The sequence below is a fragment of the Oncorhynchus keta genome, chromosome 7 (genome assembly GCF_023373465.1).
Source record: "Oncorhynchus keta strain PuntledgeMale-10-30-2019 chromosome 7, Oket_V2, whole genome shotgun sequence".
Lineage (NCBI taxonomy): Eukaryota > Metazoa > Chordata > Actinopteri > Salmoniformes > Salmonidae > Oncorhynchus > Oncorhynchus keta.
This window is the reverse complement of record NC_068427.1, coordinates 11,300,149-11,318,773: the sequence shown is the minus strand read 5'-3', so window position 1 is coordinate 11,318,773 and position 18,625 is coordinate 11,300,149. Positions and strand designations below refer to the sequence as shown.

The following is an 18,625-nucleotide window of genomic DNA, read 5'->3' as shown; positions in this document are numbered from 1 at the left end:
GTCCGCGAGCAGCCAGCAGATGGTCTAGCCATATAGACATGCCCATCAGCTCATCCAAGCTGAGCGTAGTGTCCCGACAAGCCAGCTCCCTGCAGACGTCGTCTCTTAGGCTACACCTGTAATGGTCTATCAGGGCCCTGTCGTTCCACCCAGTTCCAGCGGCCAAAGTCCGGAAATCCAACGCAAAGTCCTGCGCGCTCCACGTCCCCTGCCGGAGATGGAACAACCTCTCACCTGTCGCTCGGCCCTCCGGAGGATCATCGAACACAGCCCGGAAATGGCGGGTGAACTCCAGGTAGTGGCCCCTCGCTGAGTCGGGCCCGTTCCAGACGGTGTTGGCCCACTCCAGGGCCCTACCCGTCAGGCAGGAGACGAGGACACTCACTCTCTCCTCGTCCGAGCGAGCAGGCCAAAAGGTGGCCAGGTAGAGCTCTAGTTGTAGCAGAAATCCCTGGCACCCTGCCGCTGCTCCATCGTACTCCCTCTGAGGCGTGATGCGCAGAGCGCTGGCACCGGATCCCGCTGGAGGAGATGGTAGAGTTGCTGGTGGGAGGGTAGGTGGGGTAGTAGGGAAATCACTCCTCTCCCAATGGTCCATCCTCTCCATCATTTGATCCATGGCTGATCCGATGCGATGGACGTATAATGAAGGACTCTCTCCTCCATCATGGTGGTCGCTGCTCCTGCTGACTCCATCTGGTGGTGTGGGCTTCTGTAACGTCGGGTGAGTGATGAGTGAGGAGTCAAATGGAGAGAGCAAAGTGAACGGGAAAAACGCTTTAATGTCCTTCAAAACGTAACAGGTCCAAACATGGGTGAATGCCCTAAAGCACTGGCGCTAAACAAACCCAAAACCTAGTTACAAACACTGGACAGCGAAAACCCAAAACAAACACGATACATCACCAAACGTAACAAACCAACAAGCCCGCACAAACACCAGTGGGCAAAACGAACTTAAATAACACCCAACAAGGAACAGGTGAAAACAATTAGACAAAAACAAACTAAAAGGAAAAAGGGATCGGTGGCAGCTAAAAGACCGGCGACGTCGACCGCCGAGCGCCACCTGAACAGGAAGGGGAGCCACCTTCGGTGGTATTCGTGACAGTGTCTTAACAACCGCTCCACAGGTGCTGTCACAACCTGACCATAGTTTGTCAGGGTGTGATCTGAGTGGGGATGCTATGTTGGATGTCTTGTTTGTCTGTTTCTGTGTTTGGGCCTGATATGGTTCTCTATCAGAGGCAGGTGTTAGTCATTGTCTCTGATTGGGAGCCATATTTAGGTAGCCTGTTTTGTGTTGGGTTTTGTGGGTGATTGTCTTTGTGTTTGTTACACCAGATAGGGCTGTTTTCGGTTTTTCACGATTCTTGTTTTGGTATATTGTTCTATTTTCATCTTGATTAAAGATGTATCAAAATAACCACGTTGCATTTTGGTCCGCCTCTTCTTCAACGGAAGAATCCCATGACAGGTGCATGTTCATTAATTGTTTATGGTTCATTGAACAAGCATGGCAAACAGTGTTTAAACCCTTTACAATGAAGATCTGTGAAGTTATTTGGATTTTTACGAATTATCTTTGAAAGACTGGGTCCTGAAAAAGGGACGTTTCTTTTTTTTTGTGGGAACATGTTCTCAAAACACAAAAACTGTCATGTTTTGCGGATGATTCTACAATGTTTATTTTAGGCCTAAAAACCATTCATCTGATGTTACAAGAACGTTCCCAGAACAAAGGTTTTAAGAGCAGACAAATGTGTTCTGGGAATGTTATTGTAAATTGGGAACTAATCTTTTGTGATGTTCCCCCAATGTTCTAATTATAATAATACATAGTGCTTTTCACGACACCCAAAGTCACTGTACATACACAAAAATATCAGTTAAAAAGAAATAAACTCAGATTCAACAAGTAAGTTTATAAAAGCACACTGAAGATGATGACAGACTAACCATGGAGAACACTAAACATGATGACAGACTAACCAGGGAAGTGAAGTTAGATAGAGGATATACGCTAAAACAACAGAGAATCCGGCTAAGCATGTGTGACAAGGCATGTCTTTAGTGTGGACTAGATTATCAAATCAAATCCAATTGTATTTGTCACATGTGCCTAATACAACAGGTGTAGTAGACCTTACAGTGAAATGCTCACTCAAATGCCCTTCACCAACAATGCAGTTTTAAGAAAAATTCCCCCCCCAAAAATAAGAAATAAAAGTAGCAAATAATGAATAAGCAGCAGTAAAATAACAATAGCGAGGCTATATACAGGGGGTACCGGTACATAGTCAATTTGCGGGATCACAATTTAGTCGAGGTAATTGAGGTAATATGTACATGTAGGTAGAGTTATTAAAGTGACTATGCATATATAATAACAGAGAGTAACAGCAGCGTAAAAGAGAGAGAGGGGGGGCAATGTAAATAGTCTGGGTAGCCATTTGATGAGATATTCAGGATTCTTATGGCTTAGGGGTTGAAGCTGTTTAGAAGCCTCCTGGACCTGGACATCGCGCTCCGGTACCGCTTGACGTGTGGTAGCAGAGAGAACAGTCTATGACTACGGTGCCTGGAGTATCTGAGAATTTTTAGGACCTTCCTCTGACACCACCTGGTATAGAGGTCCTGGAGTGCAGGAAGCATGGCCCAAGTGAGGTACTGGGCTGTACGCACCACCCTCTGTAGTGCCTTGCGGTCGGAGGCTGAGCAGTTGCCATACCAGGCGGCTCTCGATGGTGCAGCTGTAGAACCTTTTGAGGATCTGAGGACCCATGCCAAATCTTTTCAGTCTCCTGAGGGGGAATAGGTTTTGTCGTGCCCTCTTCACGACTGTCTTGGTTTGCTTGGACCATGTTAGTTTGTTGATGATGTGGACGCCAAGGAATTGAAGCTCTCAACCTGCTCCATTACAGCCCTGTCGATGAGAATGGGGGCGTGCTCGGTCCTCCTTTTCCTGTAGTCCACAATAATCTCCTTCGTCTTGATCACGTTGAGGGAGAGGTTGTTGTCCTTGCACCACACGGTCAGGTCTCCTCCCTACAGGCTGTCTCGTTGTTGAAGTCGTGCCTGGCTGTGCAGTCATGAGTGAACAGGGAGTACAGGAGGGAACTGAGAATGCACCCCTGAGGGGTTCCCGTGTTGAGGATCAGCGGGGCGGATGTGTTGTTACCTACCCTGTGGTGGCCCGCCAGGAAGTCCAGGATCCAGTTAACAGAGGGAGGTGTTTAGTGCCAGGGTCATTAGCTTAGTGAAGAGCTTTGAGGGCACTGTGGTGCTGAACACTGAGCTGTAGTCAATGAATAGCATTCTCACGTAGGTGTTCCTTTTGTCCAGGTGTGAAAGGGCAGTGTGGAGTGCAATAGAGATCGCATCATACGGGATCTGTTGGGGCAGTGTGCAAATTGGAGTGGGTCTACGGTTTCTGTGATAATGGTGTTGATGTGAGCAATGACCAGCCTTTCAAAGCACTTCATGGCTACAGGCGTGAGTGCTACGGGTCGGTAGTAATTAGGCAGGTTACCTTAGTATTCTTGTTCTTGAGACTATGGTGGTCTGCTTGAAACATGTTGGTATTACAGACTCAGATAGGGAGAGGCTGAAAATGTCAGTGAAGACACTTGCCAGTTGGTCCGCGCATGCTCGGAGTACACGTCCTGGTAATCCCTCTGGCCCTGTGGCCTTGTGAATGTTGACCTGTTTTAAGGTCTTTCTCACATCGGCTGCAGAGAGCGTGATCACAAGCGTGATCACAGCTGATGCTCTCATGCATGTTTCAGTGTTACTTGCCTTGAAGTAATTTAGCTCATCTGGTAGGCTCGTGTCACTGGGCAGCTCTAGGCTGTGCTTCCTTCGGCTGGGCTTTTCTTTGTAGTCTGTAATAGTTTGCAAGCCCTGCCACATCCAACGAGTGTCGGAGCCGGTGTAGTACGATTCGATCTTAGTCCTGTATTGACGCTTTGCCTGTTTGATGGTTCGTCGGACAGCATAGCAGGATTTCTTATAAGCTTTCAGGTTAGAATCCCGCTCCTTGAAAGCGGCAGTTCTACCCTTTAGCTCAGTGCGGATGTTGCCTGTAATCCATGGCTTCTGGTTGGGGTATGTACGTACAGTCACTGTGGGGAAGACGTCATCGATGCACTTATTGAAGCCAGTGACTGATGTGGCATACTCCTCAATGCCATCGGAAGAATCCCGGAACATATTCCAGTCTGTGCTAGCAAAACAGCCCTGAAGCTTGGCATCTGCTTCATCTGACCACTTTTTTTATTGACTGAGTCATTGGTGCTTCCTGCTTTAATTTTTGCTTGTAAGCAGGAATCAGAAGGATAGAATATGTGTATGAAATGTGGGGTTCTGACATGGAGATGGAGGGAATTCCAGAGTTGGGGAGCTGTACTGCTAAAAGCCCGGTCTTCAATTGAGCGGAGCTTGGTGCGAGGGATGGTGAAGAGGCCAGTATGAGAGGAGCACAGTGAAGAGGTGGGAGTGTAGGGGTGTAGGAGGTCAGTAAGGTATGTGGGAGCCAGTCAATTGAGTGCTTTGTAGGTGAGCATGAGCAATTTGAATATGATCCTGTATTGCACTGGGAGCCAGTGGAGTTTGATGAGGGTCGAGGTGATGTGGTCCCAATGTCTAGTGTGTGTGAGGACTTGTGCAGCTGACTTTTGAATGTGTTGAAGTCTGTCCAGTGTTTTGGCGGGGAGTTCGTAGAGAATGGTGCTACAGTACTCCAGGCACGATAAAACAAATAATTTAACTAAGGCAAGTCAGTTAAGAACAAATTATTATTTACAATGACGTCCTACTGGGGAACAGTGGGTTAAACTTCCTTGTTCAGGGGCAGAATGACAGATTTTTACTGTGTCAGTTCAGGGATTCGATACAGCAACCTTTCGGGTACTGGCCCAACGCTCTAACCACTAGGCTACCTGCTGCCCCAATGAGGGTTGAATGAGGATTTCAGCAGTGGGCTCAGTGAGAGAGGATGTGAGTCGTGAGCTGTTTTTCAGGTGGAAGAAGGCTGACATGGTGATGTTTCAGATGTGGGGTTGAAATGACAGTGGGATCAAATGTAACACCAAGGTTCCTGACTGTGGAGTTTGAGTTTATGGTGCATAGGGAATTGGGTTTTGTGTGGATGTAGATGTGTGTCATCTGCATAACAGTGAAATCTGTGTCCATATTGATGGACGATCTGACCAAGTGGTAGCATGTAAATAGTAAATAGTAATGGACCTAACACTCAACCTTGTGGGACACCTTGTGATACAGGGTCTGAAGCAGACCTGCAGTTGCCAACGGAGACAAACTGTTGTCTATCAGATAGTTAGAAGTGGAACCAGGCAAGAGGTGTTCAGGAAACAAGAAGCCTCTCCCTGCAGTCAGTTAAAATCTGATGACAGACAGTGTCAAATGCTGCAGACAGGCCCAGGAGAATGAGTATAGAGATGTACCCAGCATCAGCAACACAATGAATGTGAAATGTTAAAAGTCAGTTTTAGTGCTATGCATAGCCCGGAAACCCAACTGGTTCAAAAAGCTGTGTTGTTGGAGTTGTGATGCTACCACCGTTCAAGCACTTTGGCGAGGAAGGGGAGCCTATGCCTGTAGTTGGTGAGGAGCTCAGTGTCCAGGCTCTGTATCTTCAGTATGGGAGTTATAGTCACTGTTTTCAAGGAACAATGCCAGATGAGAGATGCATTTACAATCTTGACCACCAGGGGGCAGAGAACTAAGAGTGTTAGTTAAAGACACTGTTCCCACAACTATATGAATCATTCTGGGAACATTTAAAGAAGAGATTAAATGTGTTCTAGGAACATTCTTGCAACATCAGGCAAAAGTTTTATATAAAAATGATATAATCATCAGTATGACTGGACAGCTTTTGTGTTATGAGGACATTTGCCTCGACCTAACAAATGTTCTGGGAACTTTCCCGGAACTAATTTTATTTTGCTGGGGAGACACTCCTGTTCCTGTGGAAACAGAGGAATATTAATGTTAAAAGAAAATATTGTCAGAAATACAGGCAAAAGATTGTTGAACAATTTTAATATTTCACATTCATTGTACTGATTAAGTGACTCGATAAAAACAATGTTCACAATAAAATAAATACAAGAAGTACAGACATAACTGTTGGAGTTCAATACTGATGAACTTACCAGCATCTTTTACAGTACCAGTCAAAAGTTTGGACACACCTACTCATTCAAGACTTTTTCTTTCATTTGACTATTCTACATTGTAGAATAATAGTGAAGACATCAAAACTATGGAATAACACATATGGAATCTCGTAGTAACCAAAAAAGTGTTAAACAAATCAAAATATATTTTATATTTGAGAATCTTTAAAGTAGCCACCCTTTGCCTTGATGACAGCTTTGCACACTTGGTATTCCCTCACCTGGAATGCTTTTCCATCAGTCTTGAAGGAGTTCCCACATATGCTGAGCAATTGCTCTGCGGTCCAACTCACCCCAAACCATCTCAATTGGGTTGAGGTCGGGTGATTGTGGAGGTCAAGTCATCTGATGGAGCACCCCATCACTTGACTTCTTGGTCAAATAGTCCGTACACAGCTTGGAGGTGTGTTGGGTCATTGTCCTGTCGAAAAACAAATGATCCCACTAAGTCCCACTAAGCACAAACCAGATGGGATGGCGTATCGCTGCAGAATGCTTTGGTAGCCATGCTGGTTAAGTGTGCCTTGAATTCTAGATAAATCATGACAGTGTCGAAGCACCCCCACACCATCACACCTCCTCCTTGCTTCATGGTGGGAAACACACATGCGGAAATCATCCATTCAGCTACTCCGCGTCTCGCAAAGACACGGCGGTTGGAACACAAGATCTCAAATTTTGACTAATCACACCATATGATTGGTATCCATTAATAGTGGTTTCTTTGCAGCAATTCGAACATGAAGGCCTGATTCAGTCTCCTCTAAACAGTTGATTTTGAGATGTTTTTGCATTTATTTGGGCTGCAATCTGAGAGGCAAGGCATTCCAGGTGAAATGCATTCCAGGTGACTACCTCATGAAGCTGGTTGAAAGAATGCCAAGCGTGTGCAGAGCTGTCATCAAGGCAAAAGGTGGCTACTTAGAATAATCTCAAATGTAAAATACATATTGTTTGTTTAATAACCTATTTTTTTAAATATTCGCCTAAAATGACGGATATGCATATTCTTGGTACCATTTGAAAGGAAACACTTAGAAGTTTTTAGAATGTGAAAGGAATGTAGGGGAATAACACAATAGATCTGGTAAAAGAGAATACAAAGAAGAAAAAATATATAATTTTATATTTTTGGGGGATCATCATCTTTGATATGCAAGAGAAAGGCCATAATGAATTATTTCAGCCCAGGTGCAATTTAGATTTTGGCCAGTAGATGTCAGCTGCGAATTTGCAACATTTTAGACTGATACAATGAACCATTGCATTTCTGTTCAAAATGTTGTGTCAAGACTGCCGAAATGTGGCTAATTTGTTTATTAATAACTTTTCATGTTCAAAATTGTGCACTCTACTCAAACAATAGCATGGTATTCTTCTACTGTAATAGCTACTGTAAATTGGACAGTGCAGTTAAATGAACAAGAATGTAAGCTTTCTGCCAATATCATATGTCTATGTCCTGGGAAATGGTCTTGTTACTTACAACCTCATGCTAATCGCATTAGCCTACGTGAGCTCAACCGTCCAGCGGAAGGGACACCGATCCCAAATAAGTTTTTAACACTTTTTTTGGTTACTACATGATTCCATATGTATTATTTCCTAGTTTTGATGTCTTCACTATTATTCTAAGATTGTAGAAAATAGTAAAAATAAATAAATAAATAAAAATAAATAAAAACCCTTGAATGAGTAGGTGTTCTAAAACTTTTGACTGGCACTATATTAACACTTATTGCTGAAAGCAGTCGCTTCATGCAGCAACTAAATTCACATTCCATTGCTTTAGTCAGAAGGAAGACACAACTTCACCCAACTGCATTAGAACAACAATTGACCATCCTACCATCCAAATAAAAGAGTCAATTCAATTCATACATCAAGTATCCTAGTGCTGGAGCTGGCAGTAGAAGAATGGATAAGCCCTCCCACGTACTATGTATTGAGAATATCACTGTGTCCTTTTGAGGAGTTAGATTGCATAACACCCCTATGTCTGGTGAGAAACCATCTGTAGATTAAGCCCGACATAAATATGTATTATAACTCCCTACATTTAACCCTTACATTTCCCATCAATGGATTCTAAAAAACAATTTGTTAATAATGTGAGTTTTATTAAAAACAAATGAAAAGAAAAACAACAACCACGAGTTCCAGTGAATTGGTCTCATGCCTCCTTAATTAAGAACTGATAATTAAGAGATGTAACTCTTTGAAACTGCCCTCATACCTAATTGTTGTACTAGGGGCAAACACATGACATTTTTTTCACTTTAACAGTGTGCATGAGAAAATAATTGCTTTGTTTATAGTTACTGTGAAATTAAGCACGCTTAAAAGCCAGGAAGGGTATGGTTTAATCAGCTCTGTTGATTCATGCTCTCAATTCACACTGGATCTGAAAGCAAGGCACATTAAATACATTCCCTTATTACTCTATAAATGCAAGTGGCTAACCAGACAAACCATAAGTAATAAATTAATAGTCATAAAAACACCAAGTGCACAGACAGATCCAGAAATTAAAAGCCAGCATCAAACACAACACTTCATCCCATTCAGCATAATAAAATCATGCAAGACAATAACGTTTCCAGGAACCAATCACATGCACCTACTGTGGAATATTTAAAGATGCTCACTGTTGATTTGTATCTCATTTGACGCCGACTAAATTAATATAATAAATATCTAGCATTTAGAGTCCATTTGAAAGGGATAAAATATAGATGTAAATGGCAGTGAGTGAAAAATGCTATCATTTTCCAATTAAGCCTTGCATCGAATAGAACAATTAAATTGCATTACTTAAATGTGGACCATAGAACTTTGCTGAAAGTGCGGTCAAAACTCACAACATCCAGCAAACACTATTTGTACAAAATGCCTCCCTTTAGATTGTCAGTATCTAAAATGTATAAAATGGCACAGGAGTACGGTACACAACAAAACCCTTTTGGAAAAAGACCACAATGAGTGCAATTCAAGTCGTCAACGTACGTTGCACATCACTTTGCATTGCATCTAACATTCAGTTGTACACTCTTGGGCAATGTTAAAAACAACAGTAGCATCATACATTAAGAAATGTGCTGTTGTTGTTGTTGAAATATGTTGTGTAAAAACAAACAATAAATAAATACATTGAAATAAATACATTGAAATAAACAACAGTGTCCCAATAAGTACTCATTTCATATCTCAATAAATATCTCAATAAATATGGAAGCAAGTTTGTAAGATTCAAGGCGAGGCATCGGCTACATGTGTGTTGATGCAGTGATAGAAAATGCCTGTGTCAGCAGAGCAACTCCCATGGAAGACATAAGATAATGAGCTTCATTACCTTTGGGTTGTCCAGGTCTGTATACAATACCATATGAGCTTTAGCCAACCCTTGTGACTTCCGTTGTCATGTCATACATGACACCTATGATATGATATCACATGACATGACCATGGCAACATACAAGTCAGAAGGGTTGTTAAAAGCACATAGATCTGTGGTAACCAGGCTGGAGCAGGGCCGTATGCATCAAGCATCTCTGCGTAGGAGTGCTGATCGAGGATCAGGTCCCGCCATCCATATAACCTTATCTGAAACGCAAAACTGATCCTAAATCAGCACTCATACTTTGAGGTGCAATACATACGGTCCCAGAGTTGTGTGACCAGGATCGTCCGGAGGAAGAACCAGGGCCAGGGGGGCTGAGTCTCAGACTCCTCCCCCGCTACGGTCCACTGACACAGGCTTCCGCTGGTCGACAGGTTCACTCTGCTCAACGGGCTCTGTCTGGTCCAGGCTCTGTTCAGCTGTCTTCATCAGTATGGCCAGACGGTTGGCCGACACCTGGCCCTTCTTCACAGCACTCATCAGCTGAAGACAGGACACAGCAGCAGGACCATTTAAAAACGTTTAAATCCTTATACAGTTGAAGTCAGTCGGTTAGGACATCTACTTTGTGCATGACACAAGTAATTTTTCCAACAATTGTTTACAGACAGATTATTTCACTTATAATTCACTGTATCACAATTCCAGCGGGTCAGAGCCTGTACATACACAAGTTGACTGTGCCTTTAAACAGCTATAAACAATTCCAGAAAATGATGTCAATTTCCAAACGCCTGAAGGTACCACGTTCCTCTGTACAAACAATAGTACGCAAGTATAAACACTATGGGACCACGCAACCGTTATACCGCTCAGGGATGAGATGCATTCTGTCTCCTAGAGACGAATGTACTTTGGAGTGAAAAGTGCAAATCATTCCCAGAACAACAGCAAAGGACCTTGTGAAGATGCTGGAGGAAACAGGTACAAAAGTATCTATATCCACAGTTAAACGAGTGCTATCTCGACATAACCTGAAAGGCGCTCAGCAAGGAAGAAGCCACTGCTCCAAAACCGCCATAAAAAAGCCAGGCTACAGTTTGCAACTGCACATGGGGACAAATCGTACTTTTTGGAGAAATGTCCTCTGGTCTGATGAAACAAAAATAGAACTGTTTGGCCATAGTTATGTTTGGAGGAAAAAGGGGGAGGCTTGAAAGCCGAAGAACACCATCCCAACCGTGAAGCACGGGGGTGACAGCATCATGTTGTGGGGGTGCTTTTCTGCAAGAGGGACTGGTGCACTTCACAAAATAGATGACATCATGTGGAGGGAAAATTATGTGGATATATTGAAGCAACATCTCAAGACATCATTCTGGAAGTTAAAGCTTGGCCGTTAATGGGTCTTTCCAATGGACAATGACCCCCAAGCATACTTCCAAAGTTGTGGCAAAATGGCTTAAAACCTTTTTGGACTAGGGGGCAGTATTTTGACGACCGGATGAGAAGCATGCCCAAAGTAAACTGCCTGCTACTCAGGCCCAGAAGCTAGGATATGCATATTATGGTAGATTTGGATAGAAAACACTCTGAAGTTTCTAAAACTGTTTCAATAATGTCTGTGAGTATAACAGAACTGATTTGGCAGGCGAAACCCCCGAGCACAATCCATCCAGGGAAAAGTGTTTTCCATTAGTTTTCTATGGTAATCCCTTTTTAATAGAAATATGCTTGCAGTTCCTATGTCTTCCACTAGATGTTAGAAATGGGTTGTTTTTCCTTTGAGAAATGAAGAAGTAGCCCTGTTCTTTCAATGTGTGACACTAAGGGACTAAAGTCTTTTGGAGCGTGCGACCTGGAACGCGCTTCACTTTGTTTCCGTCCGGTATTGAACACAGTATTTCCCATCTTACATTTGATCAATTATTTACGTTTTAGGATACATAAGTTTGGATTAGGAACATTTTGTGAAATGTTTGGACCAAGTTTTCAAGTAATTTCCTAAATACTTTGTAGGCATGTTGGGCGAGTTGGAACCGGTGTATTTCTGAATCAAACGTCCCAAATAAATGGACATTTTGGGGATATAATGAAGGAATTTATCGACCAAAATGACCATTTGGGATGTTTATGGGACATTTTGGAGTGCCAACAGAAGAAGATCATCAAAGGTAAGGCATGAATTATATCGTTATTTCTCATTTTTGTGTAGCACCTGCTTGGTTGAAACCTGATTTTCACGTGTTTGTATGCGGGGTGCTGTCCTCAGATAATTGCACTGTCTGCTTTCCCTGTAAAGCCTTTTTGAAATTTGACACTGTGGCTGGATTAACAAGAAGTTAACCTGTATTTTGATGTATAACACTTGTATGTTTAATGAATTCTTATTATGAGTGTTTCTGTTTTTGATTTTGGCGCACTGCAATTTCACTGGATGTTGTCAAATCAATCCCATTAACGGGATCCGAGCGGGAATGGGGGTGAAGGGATCCCTAAGAGGTCTTAAGGACAACAAAGTCAAGGTATTGGAGTGGCCATCACAAAGTCCTGACCTCAATCCCATATAAAAGGTGTGGGCAGAACTGAAAAAGCATGTGCGAGCAATGAGGCCTACAAACCTGACTCAGTTACACCAGCTCTGTCAGGAGGAATGGGACAAAATTCACCCAACTTATTGTGGGAAGCTTGTGGAAGGCTACCCAAAATGCTTGACCCAAGTAAACTTCTTATGGCTGGGGGGCAGTATTGAGTAGCTTGGATGAATAAGGTGCCCAGAGTAAACTGCCTGCTACTCAGGCCCAGAAACTAAGGTATGCATATTATAGGTAGATTTGGAAAGAAATCACTCTGAAGTTTCTAAAACTGTTTGAATGGTGTCTGTGAGTATAACAGAACTCATATGGCAGGCAAAAACCTGAGAAAAAAAATCCAACCAGGAAGTGGGAAATCTGAGGATTGTAGGTTTTCAAGTCTTTGCCTATCTAAGATGTAAATCTGGTCTGATTGCACTTCCTAAGGCTTCCACTAGATGTCCACAGTCTTTAGAACTTAGTTTCAGGCTTCTACTGTGAAGGGGGAGCGAATAAGAGTTGTTTGACTAAGGGGTCTGGCAGAATGCCATGAGCTAAGTCATGCGCACGGCCGTGCGAGCGCAGCGTTCCCTTTAATTTCTAAAGACAAAGCAATTGTCTGGTTGGAACATTATTGAAGATTTATGAAAAAAACATCCTAAACATTGATTCTATACATTGTTTGACATGTTTCTACGAACTGTAATGGAATTGTTTTGACTTTTCGTCTGGACCTAGTGCTCGCGCCTTGTGAATTTGGATTTGTGAACTAAACGCGCAAACAAAAGGGAGGTATTTGGACATAAATTATGGACTTTATCGAACAAAACAAACATTTATTGTGGAACTGGGATTCCTGGGAGTGCATTCCGTTGAAGACCATTAAAGGTAAGTGAATATTTATAATGCTATTTCTGACTTCTGTTGACTCCACAACATGGCGGGTATCTGTATGGCTTGTTTTGGTCTCTGAGAGCTGTACTCAGATTATTCCATGGTGTGCTTTCGCTGTAAAGCTTTTTTGAAATCTGACACAGCGGTTGCATTAAGGAGAAGTGTATCTTTAATTCCATGCATAACACTTGTATTTTCATCAAAATTTATGATGAGTATTTCTGTAAATTGATGTGGCTCTCTGCAAAATCACCGGATGTTTTGGAAGCAAAACATTACTGAACATAACGCGCCAATGTAAACTGAGATTTTTGGATATAAATATGAACTTTATCGAACAAAACATACATGTATTGTGTAACATGAAGGCCGATGAGGGCCACCTTATGAAGATCATCAAAGGTTTGTGATTAATTTTCTCTTGTGTTTTTCTGTGACTTGGCACTGACCTAACATAATCGCATGGTATGCTTTCGTCGTAAAGCCACACTGTGGTGGGATTAACAACAAGTTTATCTATAAAATGGTGTATAATACTTGTATGTTTGAGAAATTTTCATTATGAGATTTATGTTGGCGCCCTGCACTTTCACTGGCTGTTGTCAAATCTATCCCGTTAATGAGATTTCAGCCGTAAGAAGTGAAACAATTTAAAGGCAATACTACCAAATACTAATTGAGTGTATGTAAACTTCTGACCCACTGGGAATACGATGAAATAAATAAAAGCTGAAATAAATAATTCTCTTAACTATTATTCTGACATTTCAAATTATTAAAATAAAGTGGTGATCCTATCTGACATAAGACAGGGAATTTTTACTAGGATTAAATGTCAGGAATGGTGAAAAACATAAATATTTGGCTACGGTGTATGTAAACTTCCGACTTCAACTGTATATCCCCCCCCTCAAAATCCCCATATTACTCAGAGGAGACCTTCCCCACCCTGGAGGAAGAGATGTGCCATTTCCAGGCCCAGGGAAATCTGTGGGGACACAAATGCACGCACAGGAACACTACCCGATCTAACGACCACACGATGGGACAGCTTTATTACAGGCCATATTGTTTCGAACTGCCTTAATCTCCCCCATAGAAACAACAGTGACAGCACCATCAACAAAAACAGAAGGGATCTGTTGCAGCTCTGTAGAAGCCTGTGTCTGTACTTTGTCAATGGTAGGTTACGGGGGGACTCTTTGGGGAGATTCACCTACAGTCGTGACATGGAAACAACCACACATTCACAGCCCAGTAAGCTATACACCATCAGAAATTCAGACAGATGGGCCCAAAACAGCACAGAAGAATACCAGAAAGCAACCTGTAAACAAAATATCAAAACACTCTTAGATAACTTTCTGGATACCACATTACCTCACAGTAAAGAAGGCATCAATCTAACAGTAAAAAACATCAACTATATATTCAGGCAAACAGCAAAAGAAGCACAACTGAAATTGATTTTAAAAAACTAAACAAAAAAGACCACAGATGACAACTGATTTGATGCAGATTGTACAATTATACAGAAAAAACTTAGAACACTATCCAACCAAAAGCACAGAGACCCAAATAATGGTGAATTACACCTTCATTACTGTGAGACTTTAAAAATCTATAAATGTACACTCAGAACCAAAAAAGCACAGTACAACAGCGAGCGGCTGACAGTAATTGAGGAGTCCATAAACACAAACAACTTCTGGCAAAATTGGAAAATACTTTTTTAAAAATCGAAACAATAGGAATTAGCGATACAAAATGGTGACGTATGGACAACCCATTTTAAAACACTCTACAACACCGTTCAAATGGACACAAACGCAGAGCAATGCCAAAATCATGAGATGTTGAATGGATTAGAAAAAGCTATAAAGGACAATAAAAATCCATTGGACTCCCCAATTACTGACCAGGAGCTCTATAAGAAACATCAGGCCTTCAAATTTAAAAAAGCATGCAGACCTGATGGCATCCTAAATGAGATGCTCAAAGTCCCTAGTGCAAAGTTTCAATTGGCTATATTAAAACTGTTTAATTTGTAGAGTGTAGGTTATTTCCCTGACATCTGGAATCAAAGACTCATAACCCCAATCTTTAAGAACGGAGACAAATTTGACCCTAACAATTACTGAGGCATTTGTTTGAACAGTAACCTGGGGAACATTTTCTGTGGTAAGAGTTCTAAACTTCATCAATAAGCACAATGTCTTGAGTAAAAGCCAAATTGGATTTATACCAAAACATCGCACGGCCAATCATATTTACACCCTACACACCCTGATAGATAAACATGTCCACCAAAATATACTCTTTCTTTATCCACTTCCAAAAAAACATTTGATTCTATTTGGCATACAGGACTGTTCTACAATGTTATTGAAAGTAGTTCACGAATGAAATCAATGTATACTGGCAATACGTGTAGCTTTAAAATTGGCAAGAAAATAACAGAATTCTTTAACCAGCGGCAGGGCCTTCGCCAGGGTTGCAATCTGAGCCCAACACTCTTCAAAATGTACATCAACAAATTAGCCACTATTCTAGAAAAATAGTCAGCCCCTGGTGTTAGTCTCCACAATTCAGGCGTTAAATGCCTACTCTTCGCAGATGACCTATGCCTGCTGTCACCCACAGCACATGGCCAACAGCAGAGCCTGGACCTGCTAGAGCAGTACTGGGCCCTTGCAGTAAACCCCAAAAATACCAAAATAATGATTTTCCAGAGAAGATCCAGATCTCAGGGTACAAAAGTTCTCAATTGGTACAAAATATAGAATACTGCACACACTACAATCACTTAAAAATATTTTAAAATAAGCTCAACTGGACACCTTAATGATGCAGTGAATGAACCGAGAGAGAAAGCACGCAGTGTCACGCCCTGACCTTAGAGAGCTTTTTATGTCTCTATTTTGGTTTGGTCAGGGTGTGATTTAGGTGGACATTCTATGTTCTATTTTCTATGTTTTTGTATTTCTTTGTTTTGGCCGGGTATGGTTCTCAATCAGGGACAGCTGTCATTCGTTGTCTCTGATTGGGAATCATACTTAGGCAGTATTTTCCCCTTTTGTCAGTGTGGGTAGTTGACTTGGTTAGTGGCACTATAGCCCTCTTAAGCGTCACAGTCATTTTGTATTGTTTTGTTGGCGACATTAGAAATAAAGAAATAAAGACGGCCGTGACACGCAGGGCATTCTACACCATTAAAAAAGTACATTGAAATACCTATTAAAATTTGGCTAAAACTATTTGAATGTGTCATTATACCAATTGCACTTTATGCCAGTGAGATGTGGAGTTCACTTGCAAAACAAGTCACCAAATGGGACAAACACCTCATTGAAACCCCGCATACAGAGTTCTGTAAGATTCTCCTACATGTCCAGAGGAAAACTACAAACAATGCATGCAGGGCAGAATTAGGCCAATATCCACTAATAATAAAAACTCAAAAAAGAGCAATTAAGTTTTGGAAACTTCTAAAATACAGTGACCCCTCTCATATCATTACCAAGCCCTGCAATGCCAAGAGCTGAACAAAGAAAAGAGTCCCCTCATCCAGCTGGTCCTGGGGCTGAGTTCACAAACCTGTTTTATTAACACTCTGAAGCCTCAGGACCAGAACATCCACTCAATCAGAATAAAACTAATTACAACACAATCAAAATAAAACTACATTGCTTATTGGGAAGCACAAGCACAAAGCAAAAGGCAGTGCTATCTGGCCCTAAATTGAAAGTACACCGTGGTTAACTATTTGACCATGGTTATTGATCAAAACCTTAGAAAAACCTTGACAAAGTACAGGCTCAGTGAGCACAGCCTTGCCATTGAGAAGGGTAGACACGGGAAAACTCCCTGTAAAGGAAAGGCTGTGCAACCACTGCATCAAAGCAGAATCTGAGACAGAGCTGCATTTCCTGACAAAATGTTTAAAAAAATATAAAACAATTAGAGTGTCATTTCCCCAAATTTGAAACCCTTATTCAAGGTTTCAAAGACCTCTCTGATGAGAGTAGGCTACCCGTCCTGTTGGGGGAGAACGCAGAGAGCTGTGGGTTGGCAGCGCACTACATTGCTGCCTGCCATAAGATGAGGGACAGTGTCTGACCGACCAATCAACCTGCACATGTCCTCTACTGTATGCTTATTGTTATTGTTCAATGTGTTGGTTATTTTGACCCTTGGTTATTGTTGTTACTGTTGTCCCGTTGACAATTTTGATTCTCATCATCTTAATATTGTAAATATTCAAAGTAAGCTTTGGCAATATGTACATTGTTACGTCATGCCAATAAAGCAAATTTAATTGAATTGAGAAAGAGAGTGAGTAAGAGAGAGAGAGAGGGGGGGGGTGCTGGCTCAATCATTATCATGCTAGAACATGTTCAGCTCACTGGCCATCCTGGTTGTAAGTCTGCTCATGCCTTATGTGAGGAAGACCATGCCTACCCATAATACCACCATAACCAGAACCTCCTGCTTCAGCCACTGGACTCCACTCCAAGACCACCAGAAAACCAGGAAATAAATGGTTCTGCCACTCAAAAAGTACACTAATGAAGATTATACCAGGTTTTTGGAGCCACTAAATTTGGTCCAGGGGCTGTATGTATAAAATGTCACAGAGTAAGAGTGCTGATCAGGATCAGGTTCCACCTGTCCATTTGATCTTATTCATTGTGAAACTGATCCTAGATCAGCACTCTGAGATGCCCAAGTCTAAGAGTACTAAGTGGATAGGTAGGCTGTCTCCTTCTGAGGAGTTATATATTTTTTTCTTTGATTCCATGCACACAGCATATTCCTAACTAAATTAACGTCCAAAAGACATTGATGAAATTCATCCGTAATATAACAGCTCAACGTAAAGATCTCCATTCCTTTCTCCTACCTAATTAGTTGGATTTCAACAGAGTGCATATGCTCTTAAGACGCCACAAAATGTTCACACGTCTGACACGTGAAACAAAGGGCTCAGACAGGTCACTCCACCTCAACCTCAAATGAAATCCCCCTTAAACGCCAAGCGAAGTCAATGTAATGTATAGAGAACATGCAAATGCTTCCCTCTCTGATTTGAGACAAACCCATTTTCTAAGCACATTAGACATGGGCCTGTATTCATTAAGCGTCCAAGAGTAGGAGTGCTGATCTAGGGTCAGTTTTGACTTTAAATCACAATAAATAAGATGACATGGACAGCGGGAAGTTGGTCCTAGACTAGCACTTCTATTTCGAGATGCCTTGTGAATACAGACCATTGTTTTTAAGAGCAGGGTGATCAGAAGTGACCCTAGTGGCAGAGGAAGACTGACCATGTTTAGGAATGGCAGAGGAGCCGGATCCCCCATAACCAGGCCTCCACGGCACGTCTCTTATCTCTTGAGGGATAATTACCATTCCCTTTGCCTTGATCTTGTTTGTTTAACTTGACACGGCGAAGAAAGGGCTGACATTGACCAGAATCCCCTGCATTAATGTGTCTCGTGTTCTGCATTCATCATTGTCACCGAGCAGGAGGAGCCTGGCAGTGTCAAGAGGAGAGGAGAGAGGGAGGGAGCACATCCATGTGTGTGCGCGTGTGCTTCACACTCTCTCTAACA

General features: G+C 42.0%; 1 protein-coding gene across 4 annotated transcripts in view; it reads right to left on the bottom strand.

The window, feature by feature from the left end:
• Window positions 1-6,049: 6,049 nt before the first annotated feature.
• Window positions 6,050-18,625, bottom strand: part of LOC118385981 (glycerol-3-phosphate dehydrogenase, mitochondrial-like) — a 43,698-nt gene continuing 31,122 nt past the window's right edge. For 3 of the 4 annotated variants that reach the window (XM_052521961.1, XM_052521963.1, XM_052521964.1), the window contains one exon: window positions 6,050-10,086. In XM_052521961.1, the coding sequence (XP_052377921.1) occupies window positions 9,925-10,086 (162 nt within the window). In that variant the 3' untranslated portion in view covers window positions 6,050-9,924. Of the gene's footprint in view, window positions 10,087-18,419; window positions 18,547-18,625 lie in introns of all 4 variants that reach the window. The other variant, XR_008139669.1, reaches the window with a different exon arrangement.